This window comes from Symphalangus syndactylus, chromosome 12 (assembly GCF_028878055.3).
Source record: "Symphalangus syndactylus isolate Jambi chromosome 12, NHGRI_mSymSyn1-v2.1_pri, whole genome shotgun sequence".
Taxonomy (NCBI): domain Eukaryota; kingdom Metazoa; phylum Chordata; class Mammalia; order Primates; family Hylobatidae; genus Symphalangus; species Symphalangus syndactylus.
The window spans coordinates 31,736,227-31,755,447 of NC_072441.2; the positions used below are offsets into that span (position 1 = coordinate 31,736,227).

At 38.3% G+C, this 19,221-nt stretch overlaps 1 protein-coding gene across 13 annotated transcripts in view; it reads right to left on the bottom strand.

Moving 5' to 3' along the window:
• Nucleotides 1–4,556: 4,556 nt before the first annotated feature.
• Nucleotides 4,557–19,221, bottom strand: part of ZZZ3 (zinc finger ZZ-type containing 3) — a 118,619-nt gene continuing 103,954 nt past the window's right edge. For 11 of the 13 annotated variants that reach the window (XM_063624112.1, XM_063624111.1, XM_063624115.1 and 8 more), the window contains 4 exons: nt 16,731–16,883; nt 8,393–8,527; nt 6,133–6,233; nt 4,557–5,835 (listed from right to left, as the gene is read on the bottom strand). In XM_063624112.1, coding sequence (XP_063480182.1) covers nt 5,691–5,835; nt 6,133–6,233; nt 8,393–8,527; nt 16,731–16,883 — 534 coding nt within the window. In that variant the 3' untranslated portion in view covers nt 4,557–5,690. The other 2 variants (XM_063624110.1, XM_063624109.1) reach the window with 1 other exon arrangement.

Sequence of the window (19,221 nt, forward strand, 5' to 3'; positions counted from 1 at the left end):
CTCTTTTTCTATTTATTTGTAACTCACATCATTCTGGAAAGCATTTGAAGCCTTATTCCAAACAGAATTAGAAGCGAACACAGAAATAGTCAAGATTTATGATACGCTTATATGGTTTTAATTTTAGCTATAGATCAGTTTTGAGTTATTACAGACAGAACTCAATGTATTCATGATACACGGTAACGTTCATATTTCCTCTTTCTCTAGCACTCATTCTGAAACAGAAATGTTAGTGTTTGCTAAAGAAGAAATTAAATTTCTTTGGTTACAGTTATGCCTCTATTAACAAAAAGGGGCATGTTCCCACGACTCCAACAGTTGTCAAATACTTCTTTATTACTACCCCAAGTCGTCACACTCTCTATCAAGGAGCATAAGTACTTGAGCAAACGGGAAAAAAAAGGGTTACAGGATGAAAATCATCAGTTGTGCCAGAAAACACAAAATGACTCTTTGTAGGGATTAACATTCTTGAAACACATACCATATACTGGCAAACACAGTCCATGCCCAGCACAGCTCTGACTGCACAGGTAAGGAAAATGAGACAGCAGAGGGGCAGAAAGGTCCAGCCATCTTTTACAGGCTTTTACGGCTGTAGCTGACAGCCACCTTGAAAAATTTAGCAAGGGTAAATGGCTTTGCCCCTGAAGAGTATCTAGAAGTACAAATCAACTCTTCTCTAGAACACATTACTGATTTGAATGGCTGGAAATGGTATCACTACTTTAAAGTCGTAAGATTTTAATACTGGAAAAGACCTTAGAGGTCTCTGTCTGGCGAAAGACCTGTGTGTATGTAGAAGACATGAGAACATAATCTAAACTCCTTTACAATGATGTGTATTCAAGGCCACATCTGAGCTGGCCTGTGCCCTCTTCGATGCCATCATCTACTACTCTCCTGTTACTCGTCTGGCTTAAGCTACTCTGGCCATCTTAATGTTGCCGGAACAAGCCACGGTCTACTGGCTCAGGGCCTGTGTGCTACTGTTACCCTTCTGCCCCTTCCTACAGATTATTCATGCAGCAAATTCCCTTGCTCCATCCTGGTTTCTATTTGAATTTACCCTGGCCAATAGAGGATTTCTTTGCTTATTCCATCTAAAATGGCAGACTATTCCCCATTCTCCCATTATTATTTTTCTCTGAGTGTTACTTATCTTCAAAGCATTTATCCCTGCCTGAATTGAAGTAATAGTTTTTACTTACTTACTTATTGCTGGTCTTCTGCATTAGATTATAACCTCCATAAGGACACGGCCTGGTATCTCCAGTCCCACACACAGTAATTATTATCGAGAGCTAACATATGTAACATGCTCTCTGCACCTCCAGTTTTCTCATGTATACAATGGAGAACATAATAGTAATGAACCTCATAGGGGAACTGTGAGGATTAAACAAAAGTTAGTAAGAAAGACACAAGAATCATTTACTAGCTCCTAATGTGCAATGAAAGGTAGTTCTCTGTCAACACTTACTGAGTGCTTCACTTCCACAACTGGGACTAAGACCCAGAATTTTCACTCCAGTGTCCTTTCCATTACATTGCCTTTTTTTTTTTTTTTTTTTTTTTTTTTTTTTTTTTTTGGGACAGCATTCTCCCCCAGGCCATTATGCCATGGCACCATCTCGGCTTACTGCAGCCTCAACTTCCCAAGTTCAGGTGATCCCCCAAACTCAGCCTCCCGAGTAGCTGAGACTACAGCCACGTGCCACCATGCCCAGCTAATTTGTTTGTATTTTAAGTAAAGACAGGGTTTTGCCATGTTGCCCAGGCTGGTCTCAGACTCCTGGGGTCAAGCAATCTACCTGCCTCGGCTTCCCAAAGTGTTGGGATTACAGACGTGAGCCACCGTGCCCGGCCCCATTACACTCCTCTTGAAAACATGGAAGGGAATCAAGATACACAGCCTAACTAGCGTCCCACAGAGAACCAAAACCACCTCTGCCACCCAGGGTTGAACCACAGCCTTTGGGTAAGACAGAGTCCAATTCCCCTGTCCTCTCACAGAACTGTCAAGATGACCTTCTGATGCAAGGCCTCTAAGGATCTCACAGACACACTCAGTCATAGGTGGTGTCTCTTAAGTTCCTGGAGGAAAAAAATGTAAACTCACCAAAATGTTGGTCATACAACCAACACGTATTTATTGAGAATCTATTAAATGCCAGGCCCTGGAGACACAGACAGACATGGATGGTCTCTGTTCTCATGGAGCTAAATGTATTATAACTCTGAAAAGTCTAGTTAACTAGCTACATGAACTGTAGAAAAAAAAAGTTATATCTTTTTTCTGGGATCATATAAACAGAAGAACATTTTTCATCAAGAAATAAAAATAGTTTACAGCCTAAACAGGACAATGTCTTCATAAGCTTGTGGAAAACCCCACTGAAATCTGAAGACTTCCAATCCCATCCAGTGCATCTACAGATGAACAACAGGCTTCAAACTTCATTATACACAATAAGAAATAGTTTTATATAGCACACAACACTTATATTTATGATTGAAAAAGACATTTCACAAAACAATATTTATTACATGTGATGTACCATTTTCTCTATTTCATTTTTTCAAATGTTCTTCATACCTAGTAAATTTTTGTGTTCTGTGAATCAATTTAAACAAAAAGGGGAAGGGGGGGAAACAGACAAGGCATACTATTAGGTTAAGTGAGAAGCACCCAACATGCATAGAAGAAAATCCTACCCGAGGCAGGAAACACAAGCCTTAGTCCCAGCTTTGCCTGAGACTTTGCAAGCCTGGACATATGCTCAGGGTTGTACTCTTAGGAAGCACACCGCGTCAGGAAAACAGAATGCAAGGCAACACCTGCACACCTCCACTCCTAACACCTAGTGTTGCCTGACACAAGCAGAAATTCCTGCTCAGGAAACAGGATAGTAAGGCAGACGCTGACTCTGAAGTAATCTGCCTAGGTTAAAATCCAAGCATCACTGCTTTACTAACTATACGACCTTGGGCAGGTTAATTAACTTCTCTCTGGCTAGATTTCCTCATATGACAACAGGATAATAAATGACCCTGCCTCATAGAGTTAAGAATTAGTTATCATATGCTTGCTTGGCACATAGTAAACACTGTATCAGTGTTTTCTATTATTATTATGCATCACACAAAAGGAAACCTCCTCTGCCTAAACCTTACAGCAATGGTTTTAGATATTAAAAGTTTCTTAAGATGTGCAAATAACTTGAGCACAATATATCAGGAAATAGATCTTATCTACTGAATACCACTGAATAAGCAATGCTTTAGCAAGTAGGTCTTTTACAGCCTGTTTTAGCTTACAGTCCAATAATTCTATGTAGGCAGATGGTGGCCTACTGGCAAATGACAGCTCTGCCCATTATTCCTGCAACTCTCAAATTAAAACAACAACAAAACACCACCTACTACCATCCAAACTTCAGAGCCTTTTAAAGCCATGGGGGCTATTTGCCTGGAGCTGAAAAATGCAAAACAAACACATCTTCTGCTCAAGCCGAAAAATCCTCTTTTTAACTCAAAAATCTCAAAAAATGTTTGCCCTTGAAAAATGCATTCAAGTGGTTTGTGTCTATTCCATTTATATAACAATTGTATCACTAGTAGCCCTCTTCCAAAGCATACATCACACTTTATGGAATTTTTGAATGGATCTGAATGGCTTTCCAAAACTAACTGGTATTATTTCTACACAAACATAGAAGTTACCATCAAGCGTTACTATCTTGCCTAATTACAAGTTGAAGGCAGATCTGGCATATTCACAAAACATTTAATATAAAAATCCCCAGAATGCTAATGATTCCCCTCTTCACCCACTAATAATTCCAGGGTGAGAAGTTAAGCTCAAGTCCATTTACTTTTCCTTCTGTTATGATATATTATATCTATATCATCAGTGATCTTTAATCAATATATTACTTTAAAATTCTCATATTTCTATATTTAAAATTCTATTACTTTTCTCAATTAAAAAAAATTCAGGGTATGATTTTAGTACCCCGCTATGTACTGAAGAGAACTAGTAAATAATGTTCCCTTGATTTAAAATAGGAAAAAACAGGTGATTCTAAAAATTGGGTCAAATATAACAATCAATCTTAGAATATTTATACTATCTTTTCCTATAGTTAATAGTAATTTCCAGGAAACAAGGTGATTTTTCAAAAGCCATCTGTTTAAATACATGGGGGCTTATTTTCATGAGACACAACCAGAAAAAAAATTTTCAACTTTAGTTTTCACACCTGAGCATTAATAATTGCCTTTTTCTTTAACCATGGTCTGTTTCCTTTTTGTAAGCTAGTTTCATTTAGTGTTTCAGCACACACTGAGTAAAAAACATTACCATCTTTTACAGGGTTGCTTAAGATCACCCTCTTTTCTAATATATTCCTTATTCTTCATAAACGACAGAAAGAAAACTCTTAAATATGTGAAGCAAACCATTTTAAAAAGTACCAATTTCTGGTTTTAACACTGGTAAAAAAAAAAATCCAAAATCTAACCAAAAGGAAGTCACAACAAGCATTCTATAATATAAACAGACAGTATCCACATAGTTTATTTCTCACAGTTCTCCTGACAAATGAACATCATTCAAGAACATACTGTATACACAGATAAGAAGAAACATACAAAATGTTTTAAATGATGCACAACAAAATCCAGCAGTATAAAAGAATGCATGTGAACCCTTGCTCACTGTGCAGACTAAATTTAATCACTTGTTTAAATAGTAATAAAAATACAATCTTTTATGGATCTTGTGCAGACTACAAAAGAGGGAAATTATTACCATATATGTGATTTTTATATTAGGCAGTTTTCTTTGATGAGTTGTACTGACAACTCCAAATACAGAGGCAGAAGGCTGTGTATTTTAAAGGAATTAATGTTGTGAATTAGAAACTTTACACAGTTACTACCACTGGCACTTTTCACCATAGTTTGTACACATCACATGATCATCTTATATAACATTACATTTAAAAAATATATCTGAGTGACAATTTTATAACATTCACACACCATGAGCTGGTTAAGGAAGCAATGCCACAGTTGCCTCCTGTAGTGCTTCACTGTTGGTAATTAAGGACAATTCATTGTGGTTAAAAGAAATTAGATATCAATATGATTAAGCAGCTCCAATTTACTAAAGGCCATCAATGACCACCACTGGGACAGTGAGTTCTTTTCAAGTGTATATCCTAGAAGCAAACACCATCATTGGTTAAAACTTTGTCTAAAAGAAGTCAGTTTCTGTGCTGAAAACTATTTTCACAAACTGAAGGCTACTAAACTGTTTTAATATAAATACTTTGTCTTCTCATTATCATATTTATGACCAAGTTCTTTGAAACCTTTGGAATTTACTCTCTCTTTAATGTGTGCTCTCGCTCCATCTCACCCATTTAAGATCACCACCTAAAATGCAGTGGTGAAAAATTCACCAGGGAAACCCTTTGCTCACCAGGAATGTTCAGCTGCTGAAGTGATCTAGAGCCACAACGGTGCAGAGCTGTACTTGACGAGAACACTCAGGAAGCTCTCATGCTGTGAGTGTCATTTCTGGGAAAGCAGAGAATCTTTCCAAACTGTGCACATAATTAACAATGACACCATTGCTATGTGTTGAAGAGGACTAGTAAATGATGTTCTCTTCCATGTCATCTGTTTGCTGGAAAGTAGTTTGGGTCAAGGTAATTGTAACTGGTGCCCTGAGACACACAGTAGTCTCTGTCTAAGAATGTCTCTGACCTATAAATAGGTTCTAATTGGTGATCTTCCTTGTGAATATCTGTTTCATGTAGGCTGCAAAGAAAAAAAAGACACATATCATTACATGGTATTGGATGCATTTCAGTCTGTGTATTACAAAGCTTCCTCACAGCTCTCCCTGTTTAAATCCATTAATCTATCAAAATCTCTAACGGAAAGTTACTTGACATGTGGTATGATTACAGAAAAAAATTAATTGCCTAGAACAACAAAGTTTAATTCACTAAGTGTGGGTATTAACATTTTCTATGTTTGGAAATCAAATTCACTAATGGCTGAGAAGCTCTTTTCTTGTCTAAGTTGAAGACTGACAATGAAGAAAACACTTACCAGTCTGAACAAGAATCACAGAAATCCAAAGACATTTCTGGAGGACAATCCTGGCAATGCCAGCGAACACCCTGGATGGGTTCTACGCCACAGTTATCACACTATAACAGATTCAGAGAGAAAATGTATTAAGTTATACTGTTCCACGATCTTTTTTATTTTCCACAAGGAAACACATGATGTGCACATAGACATCTCTTCTCTCTCCATGCACAGGACAGTAATATAACACACAAATGGTTATCTGTTAGAGACAACTTCTAGCAAACTAGGTAAAATTCCATCCACTCAATATCAAGATATGGGTGAGAGGAACATTAGAAGGGATAATCTTCAATCAGCTTAAATTTATTTAAAAATTTTTAAAAGTAAACCATCTCCAATTTGGGTGTTTTGTTATTTGTAACCATCTACTTGAAAGGTACCTCAGACCACTGTATGATGACTGTGGTTGAGAAACAGAGAGTTAATACCACAGTTAAAACTATCCAAATACTGGTTAAGGAAGCAATGCCACAGTTGCCTCCTGTAGTGCTTCACTGTTGGTAATTGATACAGAATTGTTTTAGCAGGTTCTCTTGGCTAACATAAACCCAGGCAACAATGAAATTCTGTCTAAACTTTTATCGTATTGAATCGCTCTCCAAAGCCTAAAGACTCCTAATAACCAATGCCCATCATGTCAAAAAGGCAGATCTAGCTCTTTCTCAGCGTGCTAGCATTGTGACAGTCCTCAGTGTATTCTGTGCACTTTTGGAAATCAAAGGATCTATCATTTCTAGTTTCTTTGATCATCTGGTCAACTATAGTGGCTGACAGACTGGCAAAAAAACCATGGCTGGGTTTTGCAGCAAAATTAGGAGAAGTGAAGCAAGTTTCTTTCTGAAAGGGCAGAGCTGCCAGTTAGGAAAATCTCTATTGGAGAAGCAGGGTCACTGAAAGATCAAGAGGGAAAATCATTTAATATAGTATGGTTACTGGCTACTCTAGAGGATCAAAGGTATAGCTTTGTTTTCAATTTGGTTTACCAGTCACAGCACACATCAATACTTTCATGTGTACCCACCAACACCACCAAGTTTATGGTCTCATTATTACTTCCTCCAGTCCAACCAAGTCAATTCTAATGCCTAAAGGCTTCTCAAACTTGCCAATCTTTATTTCCATGGCCACCAGTCAAGTTGAGGACACCCTTCTCTTTTGTCTAAATTATCAAAAGAATCTCTAACCAGTTTCCTTGACTCTAGTCTTGCCTTCCTCTAATTAAGTTTCCATACTATGGCCAAAATGATGAGGGGAAAAGCTGGTCAGTTCCAAACCCACTGCTTTCCTAAAGATCATCACCCCCAATAGTTTAAGTAACTAGAATTCTTTCCAAAACGTAAATTTCATGTTACTTTCTGCTTAAAATCATTCAATGGTTCCCCCCACCAACCTCTCAGGATAGTGTGAGCTCCTTAGCAAAATTTATAAGGCGGTGCAAGCAGCCTCTAACTACTCTCTAGTATGTACTCTAGCCACGCTCAACTATTTTGTTTAACTTCTCTAAATTCCTTATGAGAATGAAAACAGAATAAGGGCAAGAACTGAGTCTGTCTTGTTTACTGCTTATAAGAACTGAGTCTGTCTTGTTTACTCTAGCACTTAGCAAAGTGACTGGAACATAATGTGTATTACAAAATTCTGCAGAATGAGTATATGCATTTCTATTAGCCTCTCAATCAGAAAGGGGAAAAAACCCATTTCTGACCCATGAACAACAGCAACGAAAAGAGAAATAGCTAAATAAAAGCCCCTCACATTTTACCTCAATTGATAGCTACCTGTATGTCTGTCTTCACTCTACTAAATAATAAACTTGTCACATCAGGAACGATGGCACCACTGCTTTGTATAAATGAATGGGATAAAAGATAAACCTTTTCCTACATGCTTAGCAGTTCTGGAGTTTAACACTACAGAAACCACTTTAAAGTATCTCTTATCACCCTTTTAAAATTAAATGAATACTGCAGCCTGGCCAACATGGTGAAACCCCCATCTCTACTAAAAATACAAAAATTAGCTAGGCATAGTGGCACACACCTGTAATCCCAGCTACTTGGGTGGCTGAGACACGAGAATCGCTTGAACCCGGGAGGCAGAGGTTGCAGTAAGCTGAGATCACGCCACTGCACTCCAGCCTGGGCAACAGCGAGACTCTGTCTCTAAATTAATTAATTATTTAATTAAATGAATCCTAAAATTAAATAGAACTTACCTTAAAGCCCACATGTTGCACAAATCCACTTTCAGCTTGCATTTGCTGAAGTTTCTGCTTCTTTAACTTTTTAAACTGTAATAGTTCTTTATATTCAGGTAAATTCCTACATATGATAGGAATACTTTCGTCATCCTATCAAAAAAACAAAACAAAAATGTTGGTTTGGTAATTAAAATGAATTAAGTGTAAGAAATACTGATACAGAATATTTTTCTACTGATATTTTTCATTTTTAAAATATCTCTTAGTACTCATAGAAAATTAGTGCTGCTATTAGCAGTGTTTTCCACTAACGCTTTTGGACGGTTTTTTTTTTTTTTTTTTTTAACAAAATAGAAATTCTGAATTGTAGCAGACTACTTCAATGCAGGTAAAAGGGAAGCGTGGCCATGCTTACCACCTCTGTCATACACTATTGCAAACCCAATCCCATCTTTATATTTTCACGGTTACTTGAGTGACTTGTAATCTACTTCTCCCTCATTTAAGGAAGTTTCTCTTCTCCAATCTAACAGATTTTTACATTTGCTCCTGTAAACATGACACTTTCTTAATAACAAGCAAACCAACCTCTGCTCTTGTTTTTTGCTCTGTACTCCCAATGATCAAAGTAGAACATTTCTCTCCTACTCAACAAGATGAACTGAGTTACAAAGATGACTATTTAGAACAGACTGTAAGAGACATCAACAGTAAAAACTATATAAATGTATTGAGTAGGCTAGGCGCAGTGGCTTACACCTGTAATCCCAGCACTTTGGGAGGCTGAGGTGGACGGATCACTTTAGGTTAGGAGTTCAAGACCAGCCTAGCCAACATGGCAAAAGCCTGTCTCTACTAAAAATACAAAAATTAGCTGGGCGTGGTGGCACGCACCTGTAATCCCTGCTACTCGGGAAGCTGAGGCAGGAGAATTGCTTGCACCTGGGAGGCAAGACTGTACCACTGCACTCCAGCCTGGGAGACAGAGTGAGACTCCGTCTCAAAATTAAAAAATTAAATAAATGTATTAAGTTGAAGTATCCCTTAATAAACTGGCTTTCAAGGTATAAAGTCTATTTATGATTCCGAACTTTTAGATACATATGTTCAGGACCATCCCCCACCTCCCAAATTGACAAGTAGTTTTCTACTCAAAGTATTAACATGCAGAATTTGTCTATTTAAAATTGCTGACAACACTGTGGTTCATCATCCTAGACAACTTCAAGATTATCACAGATGCCCAACTCGCTATTTCTGGCCTCTAATCTTACACTGATTCTACTGAAATGATCTTCATTTTCATTCCTTCTCAGTCTCCCACTCCAACAGCCATACCTTGGACCTTGCCTTCAACTATAAGTGTTTTACATCCCAAATATTAAGCTTAGATTTCCTACCTCCACTGTTATTCCTACTTCTCTCATATTCTCACCCCAAATAATCAGCTTATTTTTTTAACCTCGTTGACATTTCTAATCACTATTCTGCTTCCCATTCTCCCAATTCATTTGTGCTCTGCCACCCAGGTTCTATTTCTTTCCTTTGCTACCTCATGACTGATCCCATGCTCACTAATTTCCTAAAAGCATCCTCAGTTCTCTGATCCATGTTCTGTAAATTCCCAATCCTGGACCAGACAAGCCCTACCCCACCCGTTCCTCCTGCTACATTAGGTATTAAGTGCTATGTTTTTTTATATCAAGTAAACAAAAGCTTACACAAAGCAGCCCAAGTCAGAAATCTAAGTGTTATCCTCAGTTTTTCTTTTTTTTCTGAGACCAGAGTCTCGCTCTGTCACCCATGATGGAGTGCAGTGGCGCGATTTCGGCTCACTGCAAACTCCACCTTCCGGGTTCACGCCATTCTCCTGCCCCAGCCTCCCAAGTAGCTGGGACTACAGGCGCCCGCCACCACACCCAGCTAATTTTTTTGTTTTTTTGTTTTTTTTTTTTTTGAGACGGAGTCTTGCTCTGTCGCCCAGGCTGGAGTGAAGTGGCGCAATCTCGGCTCACTGCAAGCTCCGCCTCCCGGGTTCACGCCATTCTCCTGCCTCAGCCTCTCCGAGTAGCTGGGACTACAGGCGCCCGCCACCACACCCGGCTAATTTTTTGTATTTTTTAGTAGAGACGGGGTTTCACTGTGGTCTCGATCTCCTGACCTTGTGATCTGCCCGCCTCGGCCTCCCAAAGTGCTGGGATTACAAGCGTGAGCCACCGCGCCTGGCCATTTTTTTTGTATTTTTAGTAGAGACGGGGTTTCACCATGTTAGCCAGGATGGTCTTGATCTCCTGACCTCGTGATCTGCCCGCCTCAGCCTCCCAAAGTGCTGGGATTACAGGCGCACCACGCCTGGCCTATCCTCAGTTTTTCACTCCGTCTTATATCGAATGTAACAAATCCTGTCATTTCTTAATACTTTCTACAATCTCTCTCAAATCCGTCCTCTAGTATCCACCCCCTCCTTTGCCCCTACCATTACTTAAAAGTTCCCAATGGTTTCCTATCTACAGCATCAAGTCCAAAGTCTTCAGCTGAATAAAAGATTCTTTACAATTTCACACTTCATCTATCTTATCTCCCACTTTTTCCTGTTTTTTTATTTTTATTTATTTATTTATTTATTTATTATTTATTTATTTATTTATTTTTTGAGAGAGAGGGTTTCACTCTGTCACCCAGGCTGGAGTGCAATGGTGGGGCTCTCTGCAGCCTTGACCTCCCAAGCTCAAGTGATTCTCCCACCTCAGTCTCCTGAGCAGCTGAGATGACGCGTACACCACCAAGCCTGGCTAATTTTTTTTTTTTTTTGTAGAGACGGGGTTTCGTCATGTTGCTCAGGCTGGTCTCGAACTTCTGGGCTCAAGCGATTTGCTCATCTAGGCCTCACTTATTGCTAGGATTACAGCATGAGCCACTGCACCTGGCCCCACTATCCATTTCAAATTCTTGTCAACTAAAGATGTTTGATGATTGTTATTACCATCCTATGTCACCACTGAGAAACACAACGTAAGTAATGCTATACACTAATAAATAAGTGACCCAAATAATTAGATAATGTAGTAAGAAACGTCTTAATGAAATTTACTTAATTCAGGTATTTTGCAAATGCAAAGAGTGTAAACACTTTTACATTTTTACATTTGCATTTAAATGCTAAGGATATTATTAAATGTGATCAGCAAGGCTAAGATTAAGAAAAGTTAAATCACCTCACACCCAGTAGGTGGCTACTACTAAAAAAAAAAAAAAAAAAAGGAAAACCAGTGTTGGCAAGGATGTAAATAAATTGGAATCCTTGTGCACTGTTGGTGAGAATGTAAATGGTACAGCTCCTATGGAAAACAGTATGGTGGTTCCTCAAAAAATTTAACATAAAATTACCATACAATCTAGCAATTCTACTTCCCAAAAGAACTGAAAGCAGGATATTTGTATACCCATGTTCACAGTAGCATTATTCACAATAGCCAAAAGGTGGAAGCAACCCAAGTATCCATCAACAGATGACTGGATAAACAAAATTTGGCATACAATATTGGGAATATAATGCAGCCTTAAAAAGGAAAGAAATTGTGATACATGCTACAAAATGGATGAACCTTGAAGAACATATGCTGGGTGAAACAAGCCAGTCACAAAAGGACAAATACTGTATGCTTCCACTTACTTGAGGTATGCAGAGTAGTCAAATTTATAGATACAGAAAGCAGAATAATGACTGCCAGAGGCTAGAAAGAGGGGTTTTGGGGAGATGTTTAATAGGTACAGAGTTTCAGTCATGTAAGCTGAGAGCTCTGGAGACTGGCTGCACAATAATGTGACTGTACATAGCACTGCTGAACTGTATACTATAAAAATGGTGAGGATGGTAAATTTCATGTTATGTGTATTTCACCAAAATTAAAAGAAAAATTTTTTAAAGCCTCATAGATTTCCTAATCATAATCACTTTAAACTTACTTAAAGGGGATTAATATCAAATGGAGCTAAAACTGTATACAGATTTCAAAGCCACAGGTAAATAACATGTAAGTAAGTGTTCTATCTATTGCTTTTTGAAAAGAGAAATTAAAATCTATAAATTTTTCCACCAGATGCTTCATAAATATACATTTTGAGTAGCTATTTTAAAGTGATCAGAATAATTTGAACTGGCACTCATTTTTAAATAAATAAACTCAACAACAACAAAAATTACATCAAATCCAATCCACTCTATTATATTTTGCCTATTTGTCAAACTGTAACTTTGGGTTTTGTTTTTTTGTGGGTTTTTCTGAGGGTTTTGCGTTTTTTTATTTTGTTTTTTGAGATGGAGTCTCACTCTGTCTTCCAGGCTGGAGTGCAGTGGCACGATCTCAGCTCACTGCAAACCTCTGCCTCCTGGGTTCAAGTGATCCTCCTGCCTCAGCCTCCCGAGTAGCTGGGACTACAAGCATGAGCCACCATACCTGGCTAATTTTTGTATTTTTAGTAGAGACGGGGTTTCACCATGTTGGCCAGGCTGGTCTCCAACATCTGACCTCACGATCCGCCCACCTCGGCCTCCCAAAGTGCTGGGATTACAGGTGTGAGACACTGTGCCCAGCCTTTTTGTTTGTTTTTTTTTTAAGATAGATTCTCCCTCTGTCACCCAGGCTAGAATGCAGTGGCGTCATCCAGGTTCACTGCAGGCCCAATTTCCCAGGCTCAAGTGATCCTCCCATCTCAGCCTCTTGAGTAGATGGGACTTCAGGAATGCACCACCATGCCAGGCTGAGAATTTTTTCTTTTTTCTTTTTTCTTTTTTTTTTTTTTGAGACGGAGTCTTGCTCTGTCTCCCAGGCGGGAGTGCAATGGCGCGATCTCGGCTCACTGCAAGCTCCGCCTCCCGGGTTCATGCCATTCTCCTGCCTCAGCCTCCTGAGTAGCTGGGACTACAGGCGCCCGCCAACACGTCCGGCTAATTTTTTGTATTTTTAGTAGAGACGGGGTTTCACTGTGTTAGCCAGGATGGTCTCGATCTCCTGACCTCGTGATCCGCCCGCCTCGGCCTCCCAAAGTGCTGGGATTACAGGCTTGAGCCACCGCGCCCGGCCCTTTTATCTTTTTTGTAGAGATGGGGTCTCGCTATGTTGCCCAGGCTGGTCTTGAACTCCGAGGCTCAAGTGATCCTCCTGCCTCAGCTTCCGGCGGTACTAGGATTACAGTTGTGAGCCACCACGCCTAGCCAAATTGTACTTTTTTTAAGTACTCCACCACCACTCTTCATCTGGCCAATTTTTATCCATACTTCAAGTACCATCTTCACTGTCACCCTCTCAGGTCTTCCCCTGAAACTCTCAATCTAAATTAAGTACCTCTTAAATAATTATGTTAGCATCTCTTTTTCCTTTCAAGCATTTTTTAATTTATTTTTTTGGAGATGGAGTTTTTGCCCTTGTTGCCCAGGCTAGAGTGCAGTGGTGCAATCCCAGCTCCTGGCAACCTCCACCTCCCGGGTTCAGGCAATTATCCTGCCTCAACCTCCTGAGTAGCTGAGATTACAGGCATGCACCACCATGCCCAGCTAATTTTTTTTTTTTTTTTTTTTTTTTAAGTAGAGATGAGGTTTTACCATGTTGGCCAGGCTGGTCTTGAACTCCTGACCTCAGGTGATCTGCCCACCTCTGCCTCCCAAAGTGCTGGGATTATAGGCGTGAGCCACAGTGCCCGGTCCGAAGCACTTTTTTAAATGTGTGATTTAAAAGGACATAAAGATTACCCTATATCTTCCTTAATTCTCTGATTATATAAAACTGGAAAAGGATATTTTAATGAAAAGTTATCAAATAAAAGTAAGCTGATGTGATTACACATCTATCTCCTCCTACAGACTAAAATTTATGAGCACAAAGATCAAACATATTTTGTTCATAACTATGTATCTAATCCCTAGCAAAGCCTGATAAATAGTAAGTTTAAATAAATATTTCTCAGATGTTCAATTCTAATAATCACAAAGTATGAAATTATACACAAATACTGTTTAAGATACAGCACTGATATTAGTCATTTTTCAAAAGACAAGTTTAAAAGGAAATTTAAAAATTTTTATGAATACAGTTATGAAGGTAGTTTGATGCCAAAGTATACAATCAGTATTTGATTAATCTAGCTATAGAACAAAGGAGCTTACTTTTATTTGATAACTTTTCATTAAAATATCCTTTTCCAGTTCTACATAATCAGAGAATTAAGGAAGATATAGGGTAATCTTTATGTCCTTTTAAGCAAGGAATCAGAATCAGGTTAAGTATTGAGAAAATAATTTCAGGAATAGTAAATAATAAAAAATATTAACAGCAACAAAAAGAAATCCCTATATATGTAAAGTAAAATAAAGTGAATTAACCTAAATTAATATCCAACCATGGCAACACTGAGAGGGATTATTCATTCCAAGATAATTTAAAAACCAATTTGACTTTACTTCTGTAGCGTGATATATATAGATATAGATATAGATATGGCAAAATAAAGAACTGAAAAACAGTTTTCAGGAACCATATTAATAGTAGTGTTGGTTATTAATATATTCTGAGATTGTTCTGGGCAGCATGAGACAAAAGAAGTAAGTATTACATTGATATCATTGAGAACTGTGATTTTTAACCTGCAGAAAGGAGATACATATTTAAGATCGATTAGGGTAGATAAAAGTCCTAGAGTTCTTAAGTTGAATTTGAAATTAAAATATGAACTTAATGATGTCTTTCATCCTTAAATAAAATAAAAATGTATCATATTTCCCAGCTGTGTCCATTAACAGGCCTACAAACAATGATGAACCCAGCAGCAAGTAACACTCTTACAGTCAGGATATAGTCTCTAAATACCATTTCCCAGTAAAAAGAAGGACTGACTCTGGGTCTGAGGCAGGAAATATACAAGATGAGCCTGGATTTTCCTTGTTAAAAATGGGTATTAAGCTATTAAACACTATTAGAGTCTTATCAAAAGAACTTATAAACCAACTTAAATAGGCTACAACTAACCAAAGATGGGCCAGTTTGAACACTAACGAAGGCAGTAACATCAATGAATTGAAATACATTAAATACATTTAGGGCCAATAGTTCATAAGAATACAAAAAATTCTTAAACCTCATTGGTCATCTTTGAAGGATATGAGAAAATTAACTCATTATTTTAAAAACCAGAAAATAGTCCAGGCATGGTGGCTCACACCTATAATCTCAGCACTTTGGGAGGCCAAGGCAGGCAGATCACGAGGTCAGGACATTGAGAATATCCTGGCCAACATGGTGAACCCCCGCCTCTACTGAAAATACAAAAACTAGCCGGGCGTGGTAGCACACGCCTGTAGTCTCAGCTACGTGGGCAGCTGAGGCAGGAGAATCACTTGAACCTGGGAGGCGGAGGCTGCAATGAGCCGAGATTGTACCACTGCACTCTAGCGTGGGCGACAGAGCGAGACTCTGCCTAAAAAAAAAAAAAGAAAAAGAAAATAAAGGGAGAATTGAGCAATTATCCCACCTTTTCTATATGTACCTCAGAGTAACCAAATAGTTGACTGGGGGGCAGGGGGATTACTTTTAGAATAGTCCATCAAGGAAATGAAGAAATGATAGCATAATCACTATTCTGTAACATCTAACGAACTAATCGATCTAGGCAATGATCAGTGGCTGTTATGCCAAAAAAAGAGACAACCAGGCTGATGAAAGTAAACCTGCCCACCGTAACAAACAAATACATCTGAATCTCATCAATGCTCTTGACCTACTGTGAATTTACAGGAAGTTCAGAAAACAGAGGAACAGATTAAATGACAACAAGAAGATGTAATCAATAAAATCCATACTGCAAAATTCTATAGGACAAATGAACGAGTTCTTCAACAAAAACACTGGGAGAGGGAATAAAGGAAAGTGAAAGAGGGAGAATGAACCTATTGTGATTTATGGGCTTTATTTGGATCCAAGCCCAAATGAAAAAATTAGAAAAAAAATCATGAACGGTGACTATATATTTCACTGTATAACAAATTACCTTTTATAAACATGATAATTATATTCTGTAATATCTGGGACTTGCTCCAAAATAATCCAGAGCAGAGTTGAGGTGGGTAGGGAGGGAGTAGAGATAAAATAAGGTAGCTTCATGTTGATAATTGTTAAGGTTCATTATACTATTCTATTTTTGTATATGTTTGAAATTTTCCTCACAAAAGCACATTACTTAAAAACTATACATTTGACTTGTTCATTAAAAGAAACCAACATTCTCTAAAGAGTGGAAATAATTAGAAAATCCTACTCTCTTCTATACCTTGATGTGTATAACAACTAAGTAGATAACTTACTGATGCATCTTCAACAGCAGTGTTCATGTGGCTATGAAAACAAGATCGGTCATCATCTTCATCCATATACACTGGCGGTTCATGTGAAGTCATGAAAGTGGAAGGCTTAAAGAGATGCTTATTAAGAGGGTGCTGTCGTCTGCTTGTTGAAGACTAAGTAAGAAAACAAATTTTTAATTGGGACAGTGAAAAATCATTACAAGAATCAAAAATATAAAAATACAAATGTTACTTCCAACAAGTCTATCAGAAGAATTTCACTCTATCCTTTAGCATACTCTTATGTTGTTGCTTTTTCTATGTTTTCTGTGTTTTTAAAGCATAACTAGCCTTAAAAAAATTTTTTTTTAATGTGGGGAAATACCCCAACAACGGTAAAATGGACCACATGCTCAATATCTAGCTTATATGTGTATCCCCAGCATTTATCACACTCTTGGCAGTCAAATGCTGGCTGCACTGAACTCTTATGATCATCTTATAGAAGATCAGAGAGGATGAAGTGGCCTATGCCAGACATAAAACTATCCAGTAAAAGGAAAATTTCTATAACATTATGAATATCTGAAAATACTTATCTAACATTGATTGACTGCTTATTCTATGCCAGGGGTGTCCAATCTTTGGCTTCCCTGGGCTACACTGGAAGAAGAATTGTCTTGGGCCACACTAAAAGAAAAAAAAAAAAATCTTGTAATGTTTTAAGAAAGTTTACCAATTTGTGTTGGGCCACATTCAAAGCTGTCCTGGGCCACACGTGGTACGTGGGCCATGGGTTGGACAAGCTTGCTCTATGCCAATGTCATTTAATCCTTACAACATTCCTATAAAGTAATTATCATCACCTCTAATTTAAAGATGAGAAAACTGAGGACAGGGAGGTTAAGTTTCTTGTTCAGTGTGTTGCAGCTAGATAGTGGTAGAACCAGGATTATAAACTAGGCCTATGTGGTGCCCAAATTCTCACTTTCCACCACTATGCAGCCTGCCTGTCTTGATCAATAGCACAGTCACAAAGAACACCCTCAGCTACACGGAGAACCATCATTTCACCTGTTTCCAAATTTAAACTCTAACCATGGCAAGCAATTTTAACTTTCCAAAGTTAAACTCTAATTTTCCAAATTTAAACTCTAACCATGGCAAGCATTGTAAATATAGCTGTACTAGATCTTCACAGCCAAAATACAGTACACCTAAGGGAAAAAAAACACATGTAGGTTCTCCAGTATTCCTTTTGTTATCAATATCCAGTGGTAACTATGAAAACATATGGTTACAGCACATCTATAAAATTAGCTTAGAAATTAACCATGAAAATAAGAGCTCTTACATTAAACACAGATTAACGTAAGGTTCCAATATTCCACAGTTATAGGATGAACGCTACATATCTACACAGGTTATGCTGTATTTGGTGGGAAACCCAAAATATTTAAAACAATTGGCAAATTAAAACAAGCTTCCAAAGCTTGGTTAAAAAAAATTTTTTTTTAATGTATAAAACATGAAACTGTATAGACAATATTCTTAATGTAAAATTACATTAAATAGCTTCAGTATGGAAGGGTAACAGCACTAGATATACTCTTAGCTTCTCTTTATGAGAAAGATGTCAGTGGTGGGGAGGGAAAAGTACCAGGATAACTTATTAAGGAAATTTAAAACAGCCAATTAGGTGTCTTTATTTTTTGCAATTACAAGAAACTGGCTACTTTTTTTTTTTGAGACGGAATCTCCCTCTGTCGCCCAGGCTGGAGTGCAGTGATGCAATCTCGGCTCACTGCAACCTCCGCCTCCTAGGTTCAAGCGATTCTTCTGCCTCAGCCTCCCGAACAGCTGGGACTGCAGGCACGTGCCACCACACCCGGCTAATTTTTGTATTCTTAGTAGAGACGGGGTTTCACCACATTGGCCAGGCTGGTCTTGAACTCCTGACCTCGTGATCCACCCGCCTCGGCCTCCCAAAGTGCTGGGATTACAGGCGTGAGCCACCGTGCCCGGCCGAAACTGGCTACGTTTTAATGTAGTGTCCTGTTTGGGAAAGAAACAGGAGCTTCTCCACTGTAGAAAGCAACAGAGAAAAGTGGAAAAAGCGTGGCATCAGAATGAGAGAGAATCAGTGGTTCCCAGACTTAGCAGCTAAGCAACTAGATAATTCACTCAACATACCTGAGGGCCCAGTTTCATTATCTAATAAAAAGTTATAGAACAGTAGAGTCTGGCTCAGAGCCCTCAATATAACAGCTAGCTATTAATATTATGTCAATAAAGTGAAGATGATAAGACTATTTATATTTCAAGAATTGTAGTAAGGATTAAATACAATATTTTATTTTTTTAAAGATATGGGACCTCACTAAGTTGCCTAAGTTGGACTCAAACTCCTGGCCTCAAGTGCTCCTCGTGCCTCAGCCTCCCAAGTAGCTGGGACAACAGGTGCACACCACTGTGCCTGGCTTTAGAATATCATAATAAACCTTTCTATTCT